The 25305-nt window shown below is 46.6% G+C and overlaps 1 protein-coding gene across 5 annotated transcripts in view; it reads right to left on the bottom strand.

Moving 5' to 3' along the window:
- Positions 1-25098, bottom strand: part of Il1r1 (interleukin 1 receptor type 1) — a 41183-nt gene extending 16085 nt beyond the window's left edge. Inside the window, exons 1-3 of one of the 5 annotated variants that reach the window (XM_032901015.1) lie at positions 24525-25078; positions 23193-23288; positions 8377-8440 (exon numbers count right to left, since the gene is read on the bottom strand). In XM_032901015.1, coding sequence (XP_032756906.1) covers positions 8377-8440; positions 23193-23237 — 109 coding nt within the window. In that variant the 5' untranslated portion in view covers positions 23238-23288; positions 24525-25078. Of the gene's footprint in view, positions 1-8376; positions 8441-14725; positions 14798-16777; positions 16808-23192; positions 23289-24524 lie in introns of those variants that run through there. The other 4 variants (XM_032901012.1, XM_032901011.1, XM_032901014.1 and 1 more) reach the window with 4 other exon arrangements.
- Between the last annotated feature and the right edge of the window lie 207 nt (positions 25099-25305).

Here is a 25305-nt window from a genome sequence, read left to right as displayed (position 1 = left end):
GGAGTATTATGTTCAGCCTTACTGTAATAAATCCAACATCATAAATAAAATGGCTAAGATTTTTGAAAGACAGAACCTATCAAAACTTCCCCAAGGGGAAACTGATAGCCTAAACTGCCCTGTGCCTTCTAAGAGAACTTGTTGTAAAAGATCCTAAAAGAGAACATTTCAAGTCTGGATAGCTTCACCTTCAGGTCCTTCCAGATGTCAAAGACATGACTGTCAGTTTTGAGCAAATCCTCCCAAATATTAAGGAGACCGTGATGCCTCCAGACTCAGTGTGATATCAGTGTCACATGTTACCCAAACCAATCGCGTTACGACAAAGCTACAAACCAAAATCTTATAAATACAGGTGTGTGTCTTTCAGATATTTTACCTAATTGAATCCTATAGAATTTAAAGATATGTATCATAAATTTATATTTGAAAACCATTAAAGCTTTAAATATTCCCCATACTAAGAGATTTATTTAAATGATATGAAAATCTCAACAGATGAAAAAAGAGGCATTTAATTAAAATTCTGTAAAACTCTCAGCAAACTGTGGTTTTTGGAAACCACATTACAGTGGTACCAAAAGGTATTAAAAAACTGAGGTTAAATATATAAAATCAAATTATAGACTGAAAATCGGAAAATTTCACCTCAGTAAGTCACAAACAAGTGGATAAACCCTGTGTGTGTAAAACAGAAGAACTGCTCTTGTTAAGTTGTTTCTGCTCCAAACATATTTATATTCAACATAATCCCAATCAAAATATGATCAGGACATTTCATACAAATTGACAAACGAGGCATTTGGTTTCTTATCTCTGAGCACCACAAAACTCAATACCAAAATCTTATAAACCTGTAAAGCTTTATAAAGTTACCAAAACTAAGTCAGTGTAGCATCGGAATAAAGACAAATACGTCACAGAACAGCACAGGGACCCAGATAATGCACACAAATATATTGAAGTTTTTTTTTCTTTTTGACAAAAGTATGAATTAGAAGAAACAGCCACCTCGCCAACTTGTACGTTTGAAAGAAAAATAACTTAAGGAGGGTTTCTAAACTATGAGCCTGTAAGTCTCTGAAAATCATTCATCCCTAAAAGCAGGGGAAGGGCTAGATTGGGTTCAGGTCTGTTTGGGTTCTCCCTAAGCCAAAGGCTTCTGACGCTCAGAGAAACATTTATTAGAAAGAAGAGGAGGGAGACAGGGAGAAAGGACAGAAGAAGGAGGAAGGTTCAGAAAGTCGCTGATAAAAATGGAACATCGTGTTTTATTGCTTCGTGAATTAGCAACCACCCCCTCCCCTCTCCTCAGTTCCCTGATATTCAAACCAGGACCTGTGCAAACATCATGTCTCTGAAAACTAGCAGCTTTGCACAGGCAGAACAGGTCTGGAGTTTTTCAAACGTCCCAGGTTGCTGACCTGACGCACAGTTTCTTCTGAAGAGCCCTATCCTCAGGGTATTCTGGGAACAAACTCAGTGTCAACTATTTAATAAGGCAACAAGTGTTTACTAAAGCTACAACGTCAGTCAGAGCATGAGGGCCATGGCCTAAGGGAGGCCTGAACGCTCTGGCGTATATCCAGGGAATGAAAACCAGATTCACACACACATAGCTGTCCACTGGATCCAGAAAAGGTTTCAGACTCACAGCTGAATAACTCTGAGGTCATATATAGGCGGGAAATGAAGGCTAAGGCAGAGCTGTAAACAGCCCGCATGCTGCCCCTGGGCAAACGGTAGAGAATAGCCGGCCTCAGATCTTCTGATGGTTACCCAGCCCCTACATTTACAGATGACTCCAGTGGACACACACAAGACTCCACAAGGCTGGTTCAGGAAGCCCATCAAACGCACTAACAAAAACAACAGCAACAACTTACAGCACGTAAAAAATAATAGAAAGAAAGAAAAGAGAAATCACCTAACAATGAACTGGAAGGTTAGCCCAGTGGTAAAGAGTGTTTACTGCCCTCTCAGGACCAGAATTCAGGTCCCGGCACCAACATCGCCCACCACAGATGCCTGTAACTCCAGCACTATTGTGGGTTGTCCTGGTGCTGTTTGAATTCTGACGTTAATTCTGCTTCCTCAAGAGGGCTGGCCCCTGAACAAGCTAGGTGATCTCATGTGAACCTTCTCCCCATTTACGGGTCAATAAAGGCTGGAGGCCGTGATTGGGCAGTGGAGAGGAAAGGTGGAATGGTAGGTCTTTGAGGGCGGGGCAGATAGAGAGAGGGGGAGAGGAGGAGAAAGAAGCAAAGATGGAGCAGAACCACGTGACCTGGAGATGCTGCAAGTAGCAAGGGGCTCGCAGCTGGGAAATGAGTCGGCACAGCGTTCGCTCTGCCCAATGTGTGCAACTGTAACTGGACTGTGTGGGCCTTGGATGAGATCACTGTATGGTGTTGGAAACGACAGCCACACAGCTCCAAGAGATGAAAGAAGGGAACTTCTGCACTTCATGAGCAACAGTACACACACACACACACACAAACACACACAGAGAGAGAGAGAGAGAGAGAGAGAGAGAGAGAGAGAGAGAGAGAGAGAGAGACTTTTAAAAGAACTTGGTAATGACAACAAACTATGGGGACATAGAAGAAAGACACCTGATTTCCAGATTATACATTATGCTAACAAAAATGCCCAATTTTCAGCAAAACACTACAAAAAAAGGACAAAAATCAAACAAGAAAATAAAAAGAGGAAAAAACAGGAAAGTTGAGTCCATACAGAGGGTGAACAAAACTGCCAATGGAAATTGTTTCAGGGGAATGTGGGGGTGTTACATTAACCCTACAAAGACTCTAATCTTCCAAAAATATATCCCAAACTACTGAAAAACTATTACTAAAATATAAAAGAACTACATGACAACGATGTCTTACCAAGGAGAATGTTAATGAAGAAGAAAGAGGAGGGGGAAAGGGAGGAGAAGGGGGAGGACATGAAGAAGGAGGACGATAAGGAGGAGGAGGAAGAGGAAGAGGAGGAGAAGGAGGAGGAAGAGGAGAAGGAAGAGGAGGAGGAGAAGAGGAGGAGGAGGAAGTGGGAGGAGGAAGATAAGGAGGAGGAGGAAGAGAAGGAGGAGGAGGAAGAGGAGAAAGAAAAGGAAGAGGAGAAGAGGAGGAGGAGAAAGGGGGAGGAGGAAGAGGAGGAGAAGAGGAGGAGGAGGAGGAGGAGGAGGAGGAGGAGGAGGAGGAGGAGGAGGAGGAAGGAGGAAGGAGGAAACAGTCATTGGAATCAAATTCTGGGGTGGAAAAAATCCCATAATTAAAATAAAGACTGTTTCGCTAGAGAGTCTGAATATGGATTGACAGAAAAAAAAAACAACTTGCAAACAACAATTAATCAGCTGAGGGTCTTTGGTTCCTCTGAGAACAAATGACTTGTGCATAAGGGGAATCCCAGGAAAAAAGAAAGGGCCAATAAAAAAAACCACGGGAAGAAATCACATTTCTGTCTCCCAAACACATTTACCTACACACCTAACGAGCTTTAAAACCGTTAAGAATAAATAGAAGACACATCCACCCAGGTACTTCAGAGTTCGGTTGTATGAAGGAATGGAACGTTGACTGTGGTGAGAGACAAATGTCTTGTACTGCACACAAGTTTTCAGTAAGTGCAATTGTTTCCCAGAATCCACCAGGACCAGGAGGATGGCATTTCAAAATGAAGGAGAAATGAAGATATTTATACACAAACCAAGACTAGGTTCATCAGAAACTGAGACTCTCCTATTAATGAAAAAAAAAAAAAAAAAAAAAAACCTCAGAGGGAGTCATGCAACACACACAGCAACCCATATCCACGCAAGGAAACACGGAAGACCAGCGGACTAATCAACATAAAACTTGGGCTTCATAACTGTGCAAATGCATAATTTCTATTAGACTGCTTTTTTTGTAAAAGCATAGAAGTAGTTTTGACTTGCAACTTCTCTTTCTTTTCACCATTGTTTCAAAATTGCATAAAACGAAGAATATAAAGCACATACATATGCATATATATATGTGTCTATATTATATATAGACACATATATATATATACATATACACACACACATATATGTGTGTATGTATATATGTTGTGTGTGTGTGCGCATGCTTATACCAACAGATAAGTGTGGCTACTGCCCCTCATTGAAGAATCCTCTCCTTACGGCGGATGGAGATAATCACAGAAAAACACAAGTGGACACAATGGAACAGATCAGTGAATTGTGGAGGAGCCTAACCCCATCTACAGCACAGCTCCTGCATCTGTGGCTCGGGAAACACCAAGGAAGAGAGAGCAGAAAGGTTGCAGCACGAGGAAGTGAGCCATGAATGGGTCTCTCCTAGAAACGGCTGCATAAGAAGATCGGAGAATGGCGGTACCAAGGGGTCTATTAATCTGGAAGGGGAAATCTTCATGGGGTCCCTAGACAAAACAAAACAAAACAAAACAAAACAAAACAAAACAAAAAAACTACAGGCAACCAATGAGAGGAGGCACGGGGACAGAATTAGCCTCACCCAGGGCTGAGCCCCATGACTGGTTATCTAATGCAGAGTGGTTACCCTGAAACCATATACGCGCAGGCAACGGAAGTGGACTCAAAATGCTCTCTCTCTCTCTCTCTCTCTCTCTCTCTCTCTCTCTCTCTCTCTCTCTCTCTCTCTCCATATATATGTATATATTTGTACATACGAAGGCATACAGGCGCATATGTAACACTAATGGTCAAAGAAGAGGAAGCTATCATGTTGGGGGTCGGTCTGGTGCTGCTGTATATACAAATGCTAAGTTCTAAACCCCAAGGTGTATTATACCACCCTTTATTGTGTAAACCTTGCTCCCCCAATTTAAAGCTATCAGTTAAATAAAAGTGGCTACAGGACATTACTGGGGCGAATAGAGTTGGGCGGGGCTTTAGAGGTGGGCAGGGCTTTTAGATGTGGGTGGGACTTTGTAGGTAGGCGGGCCTTGGTTACTGGGCTGCAGTGAGGGGTTCAGTAGGGATTGTGAGAGACAGAGATAGAGACAGAAGGAGACAGAGAAAGACAGAATAGGAGAGAAGGAAGACAGAGAGACGTGGAGGCAGCCATGAAAGACGGACCGTGAGCACATGGCCAGGAGAAGTGCATCCTGAGGACAGGCTGAGGGAACAGGAAGGCAGGCTGGATGAGACGCGAACACCAAGTAACTTGGGAAGGGCAGCTGGGACTTAGCCAGTCTAGCAGAGAAAGCCGATTAGGGATAATCATCCGATAACTGTACTAAGGCTGACTTAAGAAATCAGGAGGACTCAGTGCCCACTATTGCGGGTCATTCTAAGACCTAATGGAACTGATTCATCACAATTACAGCATTATCAACTTGAACTTGAGAGAGACGGGCAGGGAGGGGTTCAAAGGAAGGAAGGTGGGAGGAAAAGGAAGAGCAAATGGACATATTTCTATTAAAATCATATTTAGAAAAACACTAGTAAAACCATAGTGTCCATTGGTACATAAATGAATAAACAACTGTTCTGTGCCCATAAAACAGAGGGTCGCCAAGGTCATTCAAAAATAAATGAGTACAACATGTGCGAGCCTTACAACATCCTGAGGTTTTTTTGTTTTTTTTTAAAAAGAGCACATCATATCCCTTTCCCTCAAAATGAGCACATGCTGATAAATCTGTTTATTTAACATTTTAGAGAGTACAAGACCATCTATGGTGACAGGAAGTAGCTTGTCTGGGGATGAGGCAATGGGGAGGGACGAAGAGGAGGCTGGAGAGTGGTAGATACACTTATTATCTTGTCTTTGATTGTGATTTCATAATATGTATGTATATTAGTACTTCGAATACTGGCTAATCTTAGTAAGCCTCTCAGGAAGTCAGCCTGAACTAGGGGTGGGTCAGAGCCTCACTCTGAGGGCTCCACCATGAAACAGTAGCAGAAACAACAACAGTAGCGATCTGAGTGTCTGAGGGTTGGGCCCACTCCAGTAGGAGGGCGACTTGTCAGTTGCTACATTAAATAACTCACAGCTGTCATCTCTCTGGGCACACCTGCATCAACATGTTCTTATTTTACACACACACACACACACACACACACACACACACACACACACACACACTCATTCATTCATTCACCCCAAGACACTTTCTCTACTTAGTTTTCCAAACCTTCAGGTCAGACTTTTACTAGCTCTCTGATCACCGGATGCCTGGCCGTCAATCACCCTACAGGAAGCAGAACTCAGTTCCTGATACTATCTTTCTTACTGCACTCGGTGACCTTGATTGGCCTCAGCTCACACCAGCTGCTTGCTGGCTGCTCTGATTTCGTATTTCCATCCTGTCTCTCAGTCCCCACGCTGCCTTGTCACGCATGGAGAGCATTCAGACACCCAGAACACTTATCAGTCTGCACACGGTACAGAACACACACAGACGTACACGGGATGCACACAGGATGCACATAGGATACACTGGGACGAACACTGGACACACACAGGAACATCTGACCTTTCCATAGAGCATCAGTGGCAACTCTGCTTTGTATTTGCTGAGACCAAAGCCTCGGTCTCAGCCCTACACCCCATATGGGCTCCATCTATGAATCCTCAACGTACACCCCAGCCTTGGCTGACTCTCCTCTTCATCTCTGATGAAGTCAATATCACCTCCAATCCAGGGCACACTGGTATCAAGGCTTGCCTAGATCGTCACAATGACCTCTGAACGGCTAACCTCTTTCTGCCTCTGTCTTTGTCCCCTGAGACTCTATTCTAACAGAAAACAAAAAGGAGTCAGGTAAGACACCTTAGATAGTCTCTCCGGGATGTTGCTGTTGTGGTTGTTGTTGCAATGGTGGTGGTGGTGGTGGTGGTAGTGGTGGCGGTGGCGGCGGTGGTGACTGTGGAGGTGGTGTTGTTAACAGTGCAGTGGTGGTAGTGATGATGATAATGGAGGTGATGGTGGTGGAGGTGATTGTGGTGGAGGTGTTGGTGGTAGAGGTGTTGGTGGTGGTGATGATGGTGGTGGAGGTGATGGTGGTGGAGGTGATGGGTGGAGGTGTTGGTGGTGGTGGAGGTGTTGGTGGTGGTAGAGGTGTTGGTGGTGATGATGGTGGTGGAAGTGTTGGTGGTGGAGGTGTTGGTGGTGGAGGTGTTGGTGGTGATAATGGTGGTGGAGGTGATGGTGGTGGAGGTGGAGGTGGTGGTAGAGGTGTTGGTGGTGGAGGTGATGGTGGTGGAGGTGTTGGTGGTGGTGATGATGGTGGTGGAGGTGATGGTGGTGGAGGTGATGCTAGTGTAGACGGCAGCAGTGGTGGTGGCTGCAGATAGCCAGCCTAGTTATCCTCCTGTGTCTGACCCCCACAGCACTAGAGTTACTGCCCCTTGCATATGTGATTTTTTTACCTGGGTGCTACAGATTTGACTCATGTGCTCACTTTTCTGTTAGCACAAAGTCACCTCCATGGCCTCAACCTCTCTGGTTTTGAACAAAGGATTCGGTCCATCCAAGTCAGGATTCTTCAAAAAGTCTTCGAGGTTTCCCTCAACCCCTCTGTCATCTCTCTCTTAACTCAGTAGCTTTGTGTCTTCCGGCCTCTCACCTCTCTATACTAAGTATGGAGGTGCTAGAATATACCTGACACTTTAGGCCTTTGCACATGCTGTCAAGGAAACTTTTCTCCCCCAGCCTGGAATCCACATGGCATCTTTTTTCCCCTCCTTCAGCTTCTGGTCAAAATCGACGTTTCAGTGAGATATCTGTAAAACTGAACCTTCTGTCTACTCCCATTCACAAATATTCCATGTTTTCCTCGTGTTTCTGACTACCTTATCTACACTACTGCTTGGCATCCTGTCTCTCCCAGGAGGAATGGGAGCAGACAGCAGCTACCTGGGTAAGGATTGTTCACTGCTACAGTTTCAGTTCTCACCAGTTGATACATTGTAAAGGTGCAATGGACTTACGTTGAGAAATGAAGAAGGCAAGAAAATGAAGAAACTGGATGAGAATATGGAAAGTAGCAGGGGCTTGACACCTAATCCAGCACAGGCAGGCGGCACACCTTCCCATCAGCCCTGAGGTGTCAGGAGGCCTGGACAAGAGCCAGAGACCTAGAAGGGAGCTCTCATTTCAAATCTAGAGACATCAGTCACCCTGAGCTCTTAATCTCACTGCCCTCAGTTTCCCAAAATACCAGGCAGAGAATGAGAGTTAAAGACTCAGAAAAAAGACTTTCAGGTGGGCAGTTCTGGGGCCAAGAGACTCCATGTCCTAGGTGTAACTGAAGTAAAAGTCTCCAAGAGAGGAACAGGGCCAGGGGTTCTCCATCACCTTTGTGGACTAGAGAGGAGGAAACATCCGACTTACCGGTCTCCAGCGACAGCAGAGGCACAATGAGACAAATGAACCCAAGTAGCACTTTCATATTCTCCTGGAGAAACAGAAGAAGGGAAGAAAGGCAGGGTGTTACCAACCCAGCGAACATCCCCATGCCCTGAGCCCTACCTGTCCTCACCCACACCCCAGGTCACACTGAAGAGCTTTCTTCACCATTCCAAGTTATGCTAGGCTTCTGGTTAGCTTGGGGCGTGTGTAACTGAATTGGGGACACACTTGACAACTTGAGATTCTAAGCATTTCTGGCATCTTTCTCCAAATACGCGTCTAGTCTAGCACTCCACTAGTGAATCCCCTCAGAACACATTGACAACCAAAACAGACCACATCCAGCTCTCCACACCCATGGGAGCTACATCTGCAGATCCAACCAAACTGCTGGGCTAATTGACTTGAAAGAATGTGCTTCTGTGTTGAAGATGCACGGTTTTTTAGGATGTTAACAGTCTCTAGGACACAGAGGAACAACTGTTGCCATGACACTCCCACTTGATTAGATACCATAACCAACCAGGAAATCATAAAAGCTCATGGGTGGGTGTAGAAGGGGCTTGAGCACCTACATATTTCTTTATCTACGGTTATGTAACTGGCCACCACGGGAAAAGGGACAAGCAGACCCTTTAAGCCCAAAGTCTCTGCCTTTGTACATTGTTGTCTCCACTTGGAGAGTATTTCCTACACCCAACTCAAGTCAAACCTTCATTTTAAAATTCAATATTTAATTGCCTATACAGCATGATACATGGAGATTTACCCTCCCCAAAAAGACTAAACTAAATCATATCGACACAGTAAAGCTGAGTTTATTCTTGTGGTTTGGATGGATTTCCCTTCGCTGGGGATTTTAATATTTTCCAGAAGGTCTCTGGTGAGCATATATGAACACAAAGGAGAACTTTGTTCCTGTCAGTGGCATGACTGTAGACGGTGCTTAGCATGTCAGCTCCATGTTAAACTGTGTACCTGGTGATGGAGTCTACTTTTAAAATTCTTACTGTTATGCCTTCATTTTACAAAATGTTGAGTTTTGTGGCATTTTCATCAAATGTATGCTGTCTGTTGACCTTATTTACCCTTCATTGTCCTCACCTGTTTCCCTTCCACTCCTTCTCCCCGCCCCCAAGTCCCACCTTCTCCTGACATATCATACATGGGTTTTTGCTAGGTTCCACATATGAAATAAAACACATGTGCCTTTCTCTTGGATAATACGGTCTTCTCCCATTCCACCCATTTTTCAGAAAATGATGTAACTTTGTTCCTTTTTCACGACTGAATAATGTTCCACTGCATCCATGAACCACATGTGTGTTAGCCATGTTTATAGACACCTAGACTGATTTCATACCTTGGCTATTTTAATTGCGTGGGCCTTTGTCTGTGTATATGGCAGGGAGTGTGGCCAGATTAAGCGCTCACCTAACCTTTTTCGGGACATGCCCATTACTCCATCCACAAACCAAAGTCCCTAAAACACTGTCAAATTAATGCAAAGAACACAAAGCTCTCAGTTTTGCATGCCACCCCTCAAGTCCCAAGCAACGTAAACTTACATTACCGCCTCCTTCCTCTATTTATTCCGTTCTCCTTCTCAGGCCCTCATGATGACATTAGGAAAGTTCTAGCCTTCTATCTCCAGCAATCTTTTATAGAAATTCACTCAGGAGATCCCCAAGAGCCCCAATCCCAACAGCTCAGCGAGTATTCTTGCTGCACCAAATTACCCTATCCTGGAACTCCTCACCCCACCCAGTTGTCAGCCCCACAGGGCTCCAGACCTACTAAGCATGCATTCAAAAGAGACCAGGGCTCTGTGATCCTGAGGCTGCTACTGCCAGGGACACTCTCTCCCTAGACCCTAAGAGTTGGTATCCTTCACCACCAACACACCCAATTTATTCATGATCCTGTTATGCTGTTCATTCAGCCACCTCCAGCCCCTGCTCAGATCGATTATGACACCGAGCTCCCTATTTGAATCTCTGCCTGTGGATTTCCATTTTCTAATAAAGTCAACTGTTCAACAATCCACCTAGGTTCCCAGTACACACAAGAGCCCAGCTCCCTTGCCAAGTATTGGGCTACTCTGTTCTTGACTCTTTCAGCTCTACTGAATGTCACTCCCTCCCCAGCTCTCTCCACAGCAGCCCTCACCATGGGCCCCAGCCTCTCAGCTTTGTACTGAGCTTCTTCCTCTTTAACCCACTCATCCTACTGCACCCGACCTCAGCACCTCGAGCTGGAAGCCCCAAAGAGCTTTATCCTCTGGGCTCCCCTAGCAACCTGGGACCTGCTATGTCCTCAGCATAATCTTCCACTTAGCCTGGGCTTAGAATCCTCATGAATCCGGAAACACGGCCTGCTCTTTCCTGTCCCCAAAGCGGAGAATCTGCGCTGGAAACCCAGCAGTCTGTTCTAAAACCTCTCGAGGAACGAATGCAAAAAGAACGAGCAAAATAAACAGCTTCCTCTTCAACTCAGCAACAAGCCCCGTCCAGAGAAGGTTGAGACTCTTTGATTTCATGAGACATGCAATGTGCCTGTATTCTTACCTGTGTCTGTAAAAGTGTGAAACACAGTCCTTTAACTAAGATGATATTCGGGAAGACTGAGTATGGGAAGGATTTACAGATTTGCTGGAAAATGTTCTACTTGAGAAATTGCATTAGAAGGTATCCAAATGTTACATGCTTTTGAAAATGAAGATTGATGGGAGGCGGGTTTTAAAAAAGGCTACGGGATACGCCCATTCAGATCTTGTGGCTGTAACCCCAGCATCAGGATGTTGACTCTTAAGCCTGGCTTGAGACCTGAAACCTACCCTAGAGTTGTATGACTACATTCCTAACATGCCCTGTAACTCTGATCCTTTACCATAAAAATCGGGCCATCCACCACAATGTAGGTTAATAGCACAGTTGCTGTATTTACTCTAAAGTAGACTCAGAACAAGCTAGGGGAACTTGAGGCTTCCAGCCAGCCTTCTAATGACCTTCTGTGAGCATAGGACTTGTCTGTCAAGTCTTTACAGCAGAAAGGAAGAAAAGAAGGGGGCGCCATGCTCCCCAGTACCCACTCCCTGCTACTCAGTCTTTTTAGTATCAACAAGGGTGTTTATAAATAAGTCCCACGGACACTGCTGGCTGCAGGTTCACTCAGGTACAAGACTGGGCTTGCTTGATTATTAGGCAGAAAAAGAAAAGTATGCCAGGCTGCCTTTTACGGCGCGTGGATGGCCAGTTGGAATTCTAGGTTAACTGCAGATGAACCATCCTTAATTATTTCAAGACCGTGGCCAATGACCTAAGATGAGATTCTTCCCTAATGTTTTCTTAAGTAGTGGGGGTAAGTTTTCCATCAACACTTACCCTGCTCTAGGCAAGATGTGAGAAAACCCTTTGCCCTCAATGGCAGCTTTTCTAGGTCCTTATCTGTCACCAGGACCTGGGGGCTGAATTTCCATACCATGCTGGGAAGGGTGCTTGGCCCAGGGAGTGGCACTGCTAGGAGGTGTGGCCTTGTTGGAGTAGGTGTGTCACTGTGGACATGGGTTTAACACCCTCATCCTAGCTGCCTGGAAGTGAGTCTCCTCAGAACAGCCTCCAGATGAAGACACAGAACTCTCAGTTCCTCCTGCACCATGCCTGCCTAGACACTGTCATGTTCCCACCTTGATGAAAATGGACTGAACCGCTGAACTTGTAAGCCAGCCCCAACTAAATGTTATCATTTATAAGACTTGCCTTGGTCATGGTGACTGTTCACAGCAGTAAAACCCTAAGACAGGTAGTAAAGGAATGAAGAGACTAGAACAGAAGCTGTAAAACAAGCCGTTGAAATAACGCCAACTGCACTCCCAAGAAAAACCAACAAATGCTGGGCGTGGAGGCACATACATCTGTAATACCACCCCAGAAGCTAGGCAGGAGGAGCATGAGTTTGAGGTCAATCTGGATGACACACAGCAGTTGTGCCAGAATAAATAGGCAAAATAAACAGGCAAAGAAGCAAACAGACATCTCCAAATACACTAACCTCTTATATCTACAAACAACATAGGCTCTAGGGTAGAGATGTCTAAAGTAGACATTTCAGGGTCAGCAGGTAAGACTGACCAGGTCAAGTCTCCACCAAGAGGTGGGACATTGGAAAAGCTCAGTCCTGCCTCAGTTTCCCCACATGGCACATAGAGCTGGTAATGGTTATTTGTCCCTGAGTATTGTGAGGAGGGTAAAATGACTTGGCACATGGGAGCCATGTGTGGCAAAGGTCCCCTTCTGCTGTCATCACAAAACCCCACACTGAGATGACACGCTTTGAAGGAAGACTTTCTGTTTCCATCGTTTCTCTACCCATGGTCCGCCTGAACAACTGCATATTGAATTGTCAACATTAATCCTGGGCACAGAAATGGGAATAAGGACCATGGAACTTGGTGGTTACAGGGGAAATGAGTGTATCTGTACTCATTCCACCAGGCTGTGAGACCCTGCCCTACACATGCACACACATGCACACTCACGTGCACACACACACACGTGCACACATACACACACATGTGTACATACACAAGCACACAAGCACATATGCACATGCACATGCACACACAAACACACACATGCACTATACACATGTGTGAGTGCACACACACATGCACACACACAAACATACATACACATGTGCACACATACACACACATAGGAGAAAGGGGGAGGAGGGGCCCCTAACTTGCCTATGAAAGGGAACAAGACTATTAAGCAATGTCTCCATTCTGGAACATAAACAAGGCTGCTGCCAGGAAGTGAACGTGGAAAGGTGAGGCTCACAATGGCTATGACAGGAGGGCCTCACTGAGGGTGTCAATTTGCTGATGGCAAAAAAAGTCACTTAGAGATTTTACATATCGGGATGGGGTGTGGCTAGCTGTTCATTTTCTGTAGAGTTTTTAGCCACTGTGTGCAAAATAAGCTGGAGTCAAGAGCAACAACATGGAGAACAGATTTCTTAGAGGTCAGATGAGCAGAAGAGGGACTGAAGTGTGGTTAATGGTCGTATTCCTTCAGGTGGGGCCGTAATGGCTATTCTTAGTTGTCAACTTGATCTGGAATGACCTACAGTTCAGAATTGGAGAGCACACCTGTGATCCAGATCTGGAAGGCACAAGTGTCTGACCTGGATCTTAGCATGGAAATCTTGAGGCAATAGTGGCCATGAAAAACTTAGACTCAAGCGAGGTAGTCCACACCTTTCATCCTAGGAGACTAAGGCAAGGAGATCTCTGAGTTCCAGGCCAGCCTGAGACAAAGCAAGTCTCAGATCCAGGTGTGGTGCTACACACCTTTAATCTGGGCCATACCTTCTGCTGGAGACCTACATAAGGGCATTGGAAGAAGGAAGATTCACTCTTCTTCGCCTGCTTGCAAAAACTTGCTAGCACATCTGTTGGAACCCTAGTTCTTCAGAAGAGCAGCTGGAACAACTAGCCTTGTGGGACTGAGCAACTACTAGGTCCTTGGACTTCCCATTCACAGCTGACTATTTTGGGGGTAGTTGGACGACAGACTATAAATCATCATAATGAATTCCCTCAATATAGAGAGACATTCTATAAGTTCTGTGACTCTAGAGAACCCCAACTAATCCAGGGGCCAAGGAGGGTCACACTCCGGATAAGAGGCTGAGGTGAATGGAGCCTGCTATGACATGTTTGGGGTATGTTTCATTCAGCAAAAGCAGCCCCGTGCCCCTTGCAAGGAGACCATCTGTGTTTTCCCCAACAGAAGTTAGGAATTAGAAGGTGTAGAAAAGAGAAAAGGCCCTGAGCATTCTAAGACGGTTCTGATCCGCTACACTGGGAGCTCTCTTCAATCAGGTGGCCTGGAGAAGAGGTTCAGCAATGACCTGCAGTAGGGCAGAAGAGCCAGGGACCACAGACGCCTCGACAATATGACAACACCTCTGTCTATCCCTCTGTCCTTCCAGTCCCAGCCTCCAGCGCCCGTCACCATGCTCTTCCCTTCTCTGCCATCAAGTGTTGGAATTTGCTTCCCCATACATGGGATCCACATGGTCCTTGTCTTAGTCTATCAAGCCGTGTGTCTACCAGTCCCATCCATCTCCCTCTTACTGCCTCCATTAAAAACAAAAACAAGAACTGATGTGATAAACACACAACTGCCCCCCAAGAAAACGGTGGCCAGCAAGCGTCCTTGTGTTCAGGGGGAGCTATCCCAAGACTACCTATGGCTGAGAGGAGAAGACCCTTAATCACCCCTGAGAATAGACTGAGGAGCCCTGTGGTGACCAGGCCTGTTACCTTGGAGAAGGCCTTATAGGAGTAGTCCTGCTTCTCAAGAGGGAGTGAGCATCTTTAAGGGGCGTTGTCTACCTGGGGAAAAAGAGCACAGGCCTGTTGAATGGACAGGTAGAAATGGCCCCAGGGCCACCAGCACCTCAAGACAAGTCTAAAGGCGTTATCCACTCATGACAAAGCCAAGAGGAGCTCACTGTCCCATGGTCCTTTAGGATTTAGGAGACCGGAGCAAAGGAGTCAGGAGTACAGAATTTGACACACAAAGGGTTAAATGGATTAAATATATGCACCATGTGTTCTGTCAGACAGAGAGACTCAGAAATTGATAGGAAAAAAAAAACCCTCTGGGGGTAACTGTTTCTCAGTACTGTTGAAATACAAGGCTAAGTAAGGATTGGAAACTTGGAAAAGTCCCTTTTAGGAGGAGGCATATTAGTTTCTTTGGGGAAAAAAAGTGTTTTTTTCCCTTAAACTAAACATCTATATGCCTGGTTCCCATACTCAGAATTTAAAATAATTTCCAAAGAGCCATGTGTGGTTGCCTTGCTGGTGTGTGCTGTAGGAATCTCACTACAGGTTAATTTTTCTGCAGTTTCCTCTAGCATTTTGGAGTCTGTTTTTCTCCCCCCATGCCTGAGTCATTTCCGTATGCCTATTAAGAGCTGGTGGGACCTTTTAATGTCGGCCTCTAAAACAGACTGAACAAATCAATGCTAAGTGTTTGCGGTAGACTAAATACACTAAATCCAAACTATGAGTCACGCTGGACTTGGGAGGTAGAACTCAGCATCACACTCACTGCCGGGGAAGGCACAGTGGCTCATCATCATCATCATCATCATCATCATCATCACCATCACCACCACCATCATCACCATCACCATCACCATCACCATCACCATCATCACCATCACCATCACCATCACCATCACCATCATCATCACCATCACCATCACCATCATCATCATCATCACCACTATCACCATCATCATCATCATCATCACCTGTCACGTTACAGCACAAAATCAAAGGGAACAGTTGGGAGCTTCTGTCCCCTCAATCCCCAGGAGCCTCAAAAAAATGACTATGGCTGATGGGAATCGCAGAGAAAATACCACAGGGAGGCTCACAAAATGGGAAGCAGGAGAGATGGAGAATTGAGTGCATTGGGGGACCTTCTGCAAAGAAGACTCCCCGTTCACTCCAACCCACTCCGCTTTCCACCTGAAACCCCCTTTAAATGGCTTCCCCCTTCTGCTTCTTACCCACAACTGAACCCCTAACACACAACTACACCCTCACTATTCCTGGGAAGCACTTGCCCACGCGCTCCTTACTTATTCAGACAAAAGACACTTCAGTCTCCAGCTCACAGCACCTGGCTCACCCCCACCTTTGTCTCGACTCTGGGGATGGATACAGAGTATCCAGACTCCAGTGTCCCGTTACAGCAACAGATGCAGCCTAACACAGTGCTAGACTCAGACTGAGAAGCATCAGTGTGAAGTAAATCCCCGCTTCACAGCTAGTGTCTTGGCTGCTGCTCCTAAGTACCTGTGCCATTCTGCCCCAGCATACATCTCTTCCCTAGCAGTGGTGAGGCTTGTGACAGCTCCGAGGTGACCCATCAGACACTGGCCTTGGGCACTCACACACACCCCTTCCCCATAGCCAGGGACAAGCTACACAGCATCTCATGGTATAACATACAGGTGCCTCAGACAGTTCAGACAGCTCCCCAGCGATTGACCTTCCCTACCTAAGATGGGAGAAAGCAGGACAGGGTCAGCCTCCCCCCCCATTACCCCTGTGAGCAGAGAGCCATACTCCACAGCGTACTTAGGCCAGGAACTCTAGTAGAAGAGAGGTGGGGGGATGGAAGGAATCCCCCACCCACCATCTTTGAAGTCCACATGAGCAGGCTGTTACAAGGCCAGGCTACCTCTTACTCAGTTTCTTCCACAAACACCCACCTATCTTTCCCTCTGCTGCTTAGGAGGCCTCGCAAGCCCCTCCGTCGATGCAGCCACCTGAACTAAATAAACAACTGTTTACCTATTATCCAGATTCCAGGGTTCTGTTACAGCAACAGATGCAGCCTAGTATAGCACTGCACTCAGACTGAGGAGCATCAGACGGGAAGTAAATTATAAAAGAAATAGAAAATCAGTACAAGAATCAATATGACCACTACTGACTCCCAGAAAAAGCCCCTTCTCAGAAGGGTGGTGGCCAGGACAAGAGCCGCGAAGGAAGGACAAGCTAGCAGCAAGTGGGAGTGAGCTGGCCCTCATCCCAGGGTCAGCAGGGAAAGAGGCAATGGCTTTCTGTCATTCTGCAAGATCTACTTTGTCTAATGAAAGAACAAGAAAAGTGACAGCTATGGACCCCAGCACATTCCTCAAGGCAAGTTCAGGACTGAAGAGAATATTTTTCTTGTATGTGGCCATACTGAACCTATTAGAGAGTTTCTTATGAATGAGAAGTTTCCCATGAACTTGAAGAATTCTCTTCCTCTTCCTGAGGAATTCCCCAAACACTGTGGATCCTGCCTTCCAGAACAGAAGCTAGGCAGGGTGCTGTAAGATATCCTTCGGACACTAATTGTGTGGGTCCACCTCAGAGGAAACTCCTAAGTGGTCCTGGGGGAAGCTTGTCCCAGGCCTGGGATCTCAGTGTGGAAAGACAGGCTGTGCTGGCCCTATAGTAGGATCTGCCCAGAGTAGGCACAACATTAGCCCATAGTTCCCCCCAAATCCTCTCTCCAGCCAGCCCTTTCCACATTAGGAGGGGGTCTGAGTATATCACAAGTTGAGACTCTAGTCCATACATGTAGCTACATTCCCTTCTATAAAGGCCTATCAAGATTCCATGGCAGACATATTGGGGGTAAAGTCCCCCAAGACCAAACAAGACAGACTGTAGCAGTCATGGAATTGGAGTGGGGAGTTGGGGAAAGAATTCCAGGGTACCTGACACCCTGAAGCATGATCAAGAGACAGGTGGTGGTGGTCCAATCTCTAGTGGGCCTATCCTTTTGCACTCATAGGCTCTTTTCTGACACGGACATGCTGGTGAACTGCAGAGCTGTACAGATCATGGACTTGAGGGAATTCTAGAGGAAGTTCTAAGGAAGCCAAACCTCAATAGAAACCCCAGGAGGCTGGGGGAGGAGGGGTGAGTATAAATCAAGAATAAGTTCTTCCTCCTCCCAGGGAGTTGATGGAGCCAACCTCCAAATCTGAAATTTATAAAGGAAATCTTAACCTTGTTTATCTATCAATCTGTCTATCTATCTATCTATCTATCTATCTATCTATCTATCTATCTATCTATCGATCATCTATCGTCTACCTACCATCTATCTATCACCTATCAAGTGCCTATCATCTATCATTATCTATCTATAATCTACCATCTATTTCTTTCATCTGTCATCTATCTGTAATCTATCATTTATCTATCATCTATCTATAATCTATCATCCATCATCTATCAATCATCTATCTCTAATCTATCATTTATCTATCATCCATCACCTATCATCTATCTATAATCTATCATCTATCTATGTATCTACTTACCTACCTACATAACCGCTATGACAAAATGCTTGACCCCAAGCAACTAATAATGAACAGAAAGTAATTTGGCTTGTAGTTCTGGAGTTTGAGATCATGGTGCCAGCATTTTTGGTTTTTTTTTGTTTTTTTGTGCTGTGTCATCCATGGAAGAATGTGGAAAGCAGAATGTGGAAGGGCAAGAAAGGACAAGAATGAGCAAGCAGGCGAGGGCTGCACTCACTCCTGTAAAACCCCCATTCCTGCGAGAATGAACTCACTTCCCAATACTGACACTAATCCATGCATGAGAACAGGGCCTTCGAGACCTAATTTTCTCTGAGGTTTGTCTCACATAACTGCACCGGAGATTATGTTTCCCACCTGTGATCTCTTCTGACCACACTCAAACCACAGCACACACATTCCACATCTCTGGCCTCACCCCTACATGCCTACCATTCAAAGCAATGCCTCGTAGTGCTCCAGCATTTGTAACACATTTGTAGCCTCTCGCCCCAGAAACACACATGCATGTGTAAATTTAATGTGTGGAGAAATATTTAGAAAATTCAGTTCCCATTAATTTGGTCATAATTGAGAAAGATTAAGAGTTTGAGCATGAACTCCCAGCTTACAAAGTGCCACAGCCTACTTGACTACTAGAAATCGGTGGGAATGTAAAGAATGGGATTTGGTATTGAACTAAATCCACCCATGGCGATGCTCCCTGGGTGTCCCTCTGTTACACACAGTCAACCAGCTACTCAACCGTCGACAGCCTTAAGACCAAAGCTGTCAGTGTGGGGCTGGAGAGATGGCTCAGAGGTTAAGAGCATTGGCTGCTCATTCAGAGGTCCTGAGTTCAAATCCCAGCAACCACATGGTGGCTCACAAACATCTGTAATGACATCCAGTGCCCTCTTCTGGTGTGTCTGAAGACAGCTACAGTGTACTTATGTATAATAAATAAATAAATCTTTTTAAAAAATGTCAGTGCGACAGGGAAGGCTGAAAGGAATACATAAGGCTACAAACCCACATCACTATAGAAACTGCTTTATAACTCTGTACAGGAACCCTTGCTTCTGAAACCAAAATAGGCACATATCCAAGGAGATCTAGGAAGGGAGTTGTTTTTATATTGAAACAAAGGTGAGGGTGTCGCTGAATGGAAAGGAAAGATACCTCCAAGATCTCCTCAAGGGAAAAGTAAGAGGTGTCAGAGAAACGGACTGCAAGGTAAGCTACATTGTAGGGCCAGGGTGGGTGTTTGCTTTTGATTTCTCCTTCAGTCTTTGTGTTGAATGTCTAAGTGATGCTTTCTCAGTAAATGTCCCTTATCAACTCGTGATTCCCAGTCATGAGAACCGGAAGCGTCAAGGCCACAAGCTCTAACCTTTGGGATAAGATAGAGCATCTAACACTAACTTCTAAAAAATTCAAGGGCCTAGGAACTTACTAGGCTCAGGAAGGAGAGGGTAGGGACGATGCATGTTTATTCTGCAGAGATTAGCAACACACAGTGGCACACACAGACATTCTAACCGTGGGAACCACTAGAGACAAGGCTCTAGAGAACTACAAGCAAGAAAGCCTCAGACACAAGAAGGAACTGAAGAGACCCACATCTTGGAAACCCCAGTGAACATCGAGGCCTTGAGTTTCCAGTCGTAGTACATTGATTTTGCCTATTTACCCACACAAAGAGGGGAAGGAAGTATCTTTTTTTTTTAAACCACAGAGGATGCACAGAGATGAAGATAAGGTAAAAACACTGCCAAACTGGTTTCATGTGCTACTATGGAAAAGTCAGTCCTCAGCTATATCAGGCTTAAAGCTACAAGATGGCCCGTTCCAACGAAGGAACACGGGCTTAAAGGCAAAAGGGAAAACTGAGACAGAGATGGGGCTACTGTCGCAAGAGACTACAATCAAGACCAGGCCAGTGGAGTGAGAAGAGCTCTGACTCTTAGTCTGAGGATCTACAGAGAGTCAAAGGCTGTAGCAGTGTTCTCCCTCAGAATCTCCACTGCTTTCTCTTCTATAGTGTTTAACTGAGGTAACATATATAGAGTGGGACACAGAAGCCTTGGGTGCTCAGTTCCAACAAGCTGCAACAACTACAGGTGCCAGGAATAACCCGATATTTTCCACTCCATCAAAGTCCTTTGTGCTCCTCACCAACCGCCCCCATGAAGGTGATACCCAGCATTCTGATCTCTATGGCCACCTCTACATATGATGCCATCTGAGGTGGTTAGCTTCAATACCATCCACCCCTACAGCTTATCTACTAGTGCATGGGCTACGCCAGGCTCCACACCCACACAAATGCTTTAATCACTGCTACCTAGTCATGCAGCAAAGCCAGTGGTTGTCAACATAGTTGGCAGGGCCTCTGGGCGAGCATTCCAGAAACTATACAGAAGGGAAACAAACGTAAGGAGCTAGTGAGTGCTTGTGGTTGACATTGTGTCAAGAATCCCAGTGCCTTAGATCCCTTCCCCAGGCTGGGCTCCAGAAAAGCCTTCCCTTGTGGGTCCGAGTGTGGCTGTTGACAGTGTTTGTAGAACATGTCCGTCATAGCTTTCCCCCCTCTGGAGCCTGAAGACTGCTCTCCTTCAGAGACTGATTATACTGAGATCAGTGCACCTTGCTTTCTTGCTCGGCTACATGCGATAACCTTGTATATCTGGATACAATAAATCCTGCCTCCTTGTACAGCCGTATACGGTAACCCCACCTCTCTGTTCAACTCTATACAAATAAACACACTGAGCTTCCAAGGCACCGAGGCCTCTCCGTCATTGGAGAATACCAGTCTGTATATGTCTGTCCCTTCTCCATCAGTTTCCCCAGTCAGGTCAAATCCCTAGAGACATGAAGGATGTGGCAGGGGACACTTTGGGTGACAGTCAAATTCTAGAATCTGGAACAATCGCAAGGCAGTCCTGTTCATGAAGAGTTGACTCCTTGTCCTTGATGAGAACCAGGTGTCCCCCCAGACACAGCAACAGAACATGTTTTGCTGCTTTGAGCTTAACCCCTGACTCCGCTCCACATCTATAGAAATTGCAGAGGTGGCGGCCTCCCATATATGCTGAAAGGCCTAGGGAGGTTTGTAACTGCTGTGACCACTCAGCTCTGACTACAGTGAGGCCTTGACTTGAGTCAAGATCAGGTCTGCATGTGGCCTCCAGCTCATCTGTTCCCCTGAAGGCTTGTGTTTGCGACCATGCTATAGTCTCTGGTCAACTTATATAAAAGGCCACATAGACTTGCCCTAAGCACTGACGTGTCGGAATAAGTGAGTTTAATAGAAGTGATTTCATGTTTTCCTTGCATTCAGACATCGCATTGCTGCTTAAAAATGGTAGTGCAGGGGTTGGGGATTTAGCTCAGTGGTAGAGCGCTTGCCTAGCAAGCGCAAGGCCCTGGGTTCGGTCCCCAGCTCCAAAAAAAAAAAAAAAAAAAAAAATGGTAGTGCAGCTAAACTTTACAGTATCATTTTGGAGCTGCAAACAGGTTGTTTAAAAATATTTATACAAAAATGTCGGGTGATGAACAGGGTAAGAGTCCCTGACTGAAAGGGACAGTGAGCCATCGTTCCCTTCATTCTCTAGAAAGCACGGCCGCACTCTCAGGAGGCCTGGCTTCTTGAACTGAGACATGCAGAGCCAGCCTCTGGAGGCCCTTTCTGTCAGCATGATGCTGTGCTGTGGTTCCTAACCCGCACCTGTGGAATGGGCAACTTCAGAGGCCAATGCCTTGCTCTTCCTGCCCCTTTAATGAAAACCAAGTAAAGGTTTCTACCTGACTTTACATCAATTTTACCTTCCCAAGTATTACACATTTACACCGAAGACACTGAGAACTGGGGCTTTCTGGGTTGTTTTTAACATTCCGTTCTCTGTTTTATCTCTCATTCTTTTTAAAGTTATGACATCTTATAGATTCTTTTCAAAGCAGGTGAGGTAAAAAATGTCTCAATCATTCTGTCTCAAACGTGCGGATGGACATAGGAGGAAGAGACATAGGAGCTTAGACTCCAAAGGGAAAAATCTCCGGTGACTCTCCACACTTGGTGACAGCTCTCTTTAGCAGGGCCCCTCTGCCCACTCTTGCGCCGGGTGTGGCTAGGAATCTGGCACTTCTGGAGGCCCAGGTAGGCAAGCAGAGGAGAGTGAGGCTGCTAACTCTGCAAGATCCTTCTCCTGCGTTGCTAACCATCAGTCACAACCACAGAGAGAGGGGAACGCATCAGCTTTAACGACACATGGGGTAGGTCATGGCCAATGAGTCAGGGCCCTGATAACCTCTCTGCTCTGAAGTGTCAGGTTCACAATAGATCCACCATACAGCATAAGACTCTTGAGGATCTACACTCCTCCCCATACCCTATGCTATGGCTGTCCCCCTGCAACAGTCCAGCTTTGCACTGCTCATCAATGAGCTGTTCCCTCTCTAGGATTTCTGACTGCAGGTGATTAGACACTCCCTGTTGGTCCCTCCTATCCGCAGGTTTTTCAATCCATCCTGGTTCACACAGCTGGCCCGTGAGTATATCTATTCCTTAGAGAAACACTGAGCTGCATGTATGACCACTGTTTCCACACCCTTTCTACTGGAGATGCTCCCTGTGTCCTACAGGCCACCCAGACACACGTTTCACAAAGAGGTAAAATTTAAACTTTAAATTTTAAAGTTCTGTGTTGGGGAAAAAAACCAAAGAGCCCATCCCTCTAGTATTCTAGGACTTGCCAAGAGGGCCTGTGTACGAGAAGACGGGGATTTTCACTTCTTTCCCGCACTTTCCTTCGTACTTCCCCAAGTGCCCGCCGCATAGAACCGTTCAGTAAATATTTGCTTGGTATAATGAGCAAAGCTAACGTTAAGCAGAGTCTCACCAGGATGGAGGATTTAGCTGAAGATGTCACAAGCCTCGGCAGCATGAAGAGTACTCTCCAGCCACATTACGGCACAGGGCTTCGGCAGAGCCAAGGCTGTGTGAGAATTTAGAACAAATGGCTTTTACTGAACTGCACACTGGCCACCCAAGACCGAGCCTACTGGCAAGTACTTACTGTGCACCGGAACGGCAGTCAGCCCAAGACTGAAAATAAGTCATATTCCAGGTCCCTTCCCCCATCGGATCCCATCTCAAGGGACAGGATGTTTCCACTGAGCTCAGGAGTTAGTTTAGGGCATGAGTGTCGATTATTAAATAAAATAATGTGGAGGATATTAAGAAGTTAGAAGGGGTCAAAGAAAAAAGAGGATGCCAGCAGCTGCTTGGTAAGTTAAGAGGGGAAAGGGATAGTACTTGTCCCCAACACCAGGCTGACTCCTGGAGCTCACAGCCCTGGGCCTTATATCCACCACCCTGAAGACTGGCATTGAGCCAGGGTGACTTGGGAACCAGTCCCAATGACAGACGGACTTCAATTCCTCTTTATCATGGCCCGAGTAGCCTGACTGATTAGATTCTATTGCCTCGGTTCCTAGGGTGTTCCTTGAGGTCAAAATGATGGGATGTGCCCATCTGGTGAACATCCGAAGCAGTACAGAGAGCTAGCCCTGGCATGAAGGTGAGTGTACCTGCTTTTCCCCGGAAGCCTCTCTCACCCCTCCCGCCAACTCCCTGAGGCTTTTGACATGGGGATTTGAAGCCCAGAAGGTGCCAGTCCTCAGACAAGAGAGACTCTAAGATTCTGATACAAAGCAACGTGGTCTTGGCATCTCACTCACAGGACGACTGAGAGGACAGAGGGCAGTAAGAATAAGGGGGCCTGTAAACAACCAAGCGCTGTGTGTGTTTGTAAACAGTGCAGCTACATACCCCAGTATCAAGCTGTCTGGAGAGAGGAGACATCCAACCACAGTGGTTAAGGAATCCACCTCTTGCCTCATTAAGACCTCTCTTCTGAGCCCAAACCTCTAAGAGGAACACTCCTGAACAATTAGTTAATTTGGCCAGATCTCAAGGTCTGGGAGCAACTTTCACAAGGGAGACTCGTCTCCTAGAGCAAAACCGAAGAGGGTTGGGCACACACACACACACACACACACACACACACACACACACACACACACACACACACTGTTAGCACCTTTAACCTTCATCCACAGAGAACGCTGACCTGCTGGCTACGGAGAGTAACTTAGGAAGAGCATTTGCCAGGGTCAAGGCAGCTGTGAAGCCTGACCACCCCATTTCAGGAACTCTAGTTTTCTCCTACCTGGGCGTGCCCGGGTGCCCCAGTGGGGATGCACAGCAATCCAGCAGCTCCCAGCTAAACCCGGAGCTAAACCCGTCCAGGCCCGAGCAACCGGAGCCCTGGGAGCCACGCGAGGGGTGCTCCGGCGCGCGCTCGAGGGGTCACATTCCTGCCGTTCGTGGGACAGGCGGGCACCAGCGGGGTTCCCGCCCTTCTCTATCCGGCGCCGCGGTCCTAGGCGGCTCCCGGCGCCCGCACCAGCTCCGTCCGCCCGGGCGGCAGGCTGCTCCCACTCCTAGCCGGCCCGCGGGGGCGTGCAGCAGGCGGAGACTCCAGGCCGGGCGTCCTGAGCCTCTGGCTCTAGCGAGCTGGCCTGGTGCCCATGCCCCGCCCTGGGAGCCGGATAGGTTGGGCAGTGGAGTTCCTGCACCGCGTCCCGGGGTCTCTACATCCCTGCAGGGCATTCCAGGGTCTCTGTATCCCCCTGGAAGTGAGGGCATTGGAGGGTCGCTGCATCTCCCTGGGGGCATGGGAGGGTCTCTACATTCCCTTGGGCATTCCAAGGTTCCTGCATCCTTGCTAGGTGTTCCAGAGTCCAGGAAGAATGGCTCCGGTTCCCAAATGGCTTAGCTCCTCTGAGCAGCCTCTGTGTTCCCACCAAAACCAAAATTATCTGGGACAACTCACCTCTACATTGAGACCAGGCTGTGCCACCTAATTAAGATCTGAGCTGGTGACCTACAGAGCATCAGATCCCGAGGCAAACACAGTTCTACGCTCAGCACAACTTCTGGAGCCCAGT

Source organism: Rattus rattus, chromosome 4 (genome assembly GCF_011064425.1).
Source record: "Rattus rattus isolate New Zealand chromosome 4, Rrattus_CSIRO_v1, whole genome shotgun sequence".
Taxonomy (NCBI): domain Eukaryota; kingdom Metazoa; phylum Chordata; class Mammalia; order Rodentia; family Muridae; genus Rattus; species Rattus rattus.
This window is presented reverse-complemented; position numbering and strand designations above follow the sequence as displayed.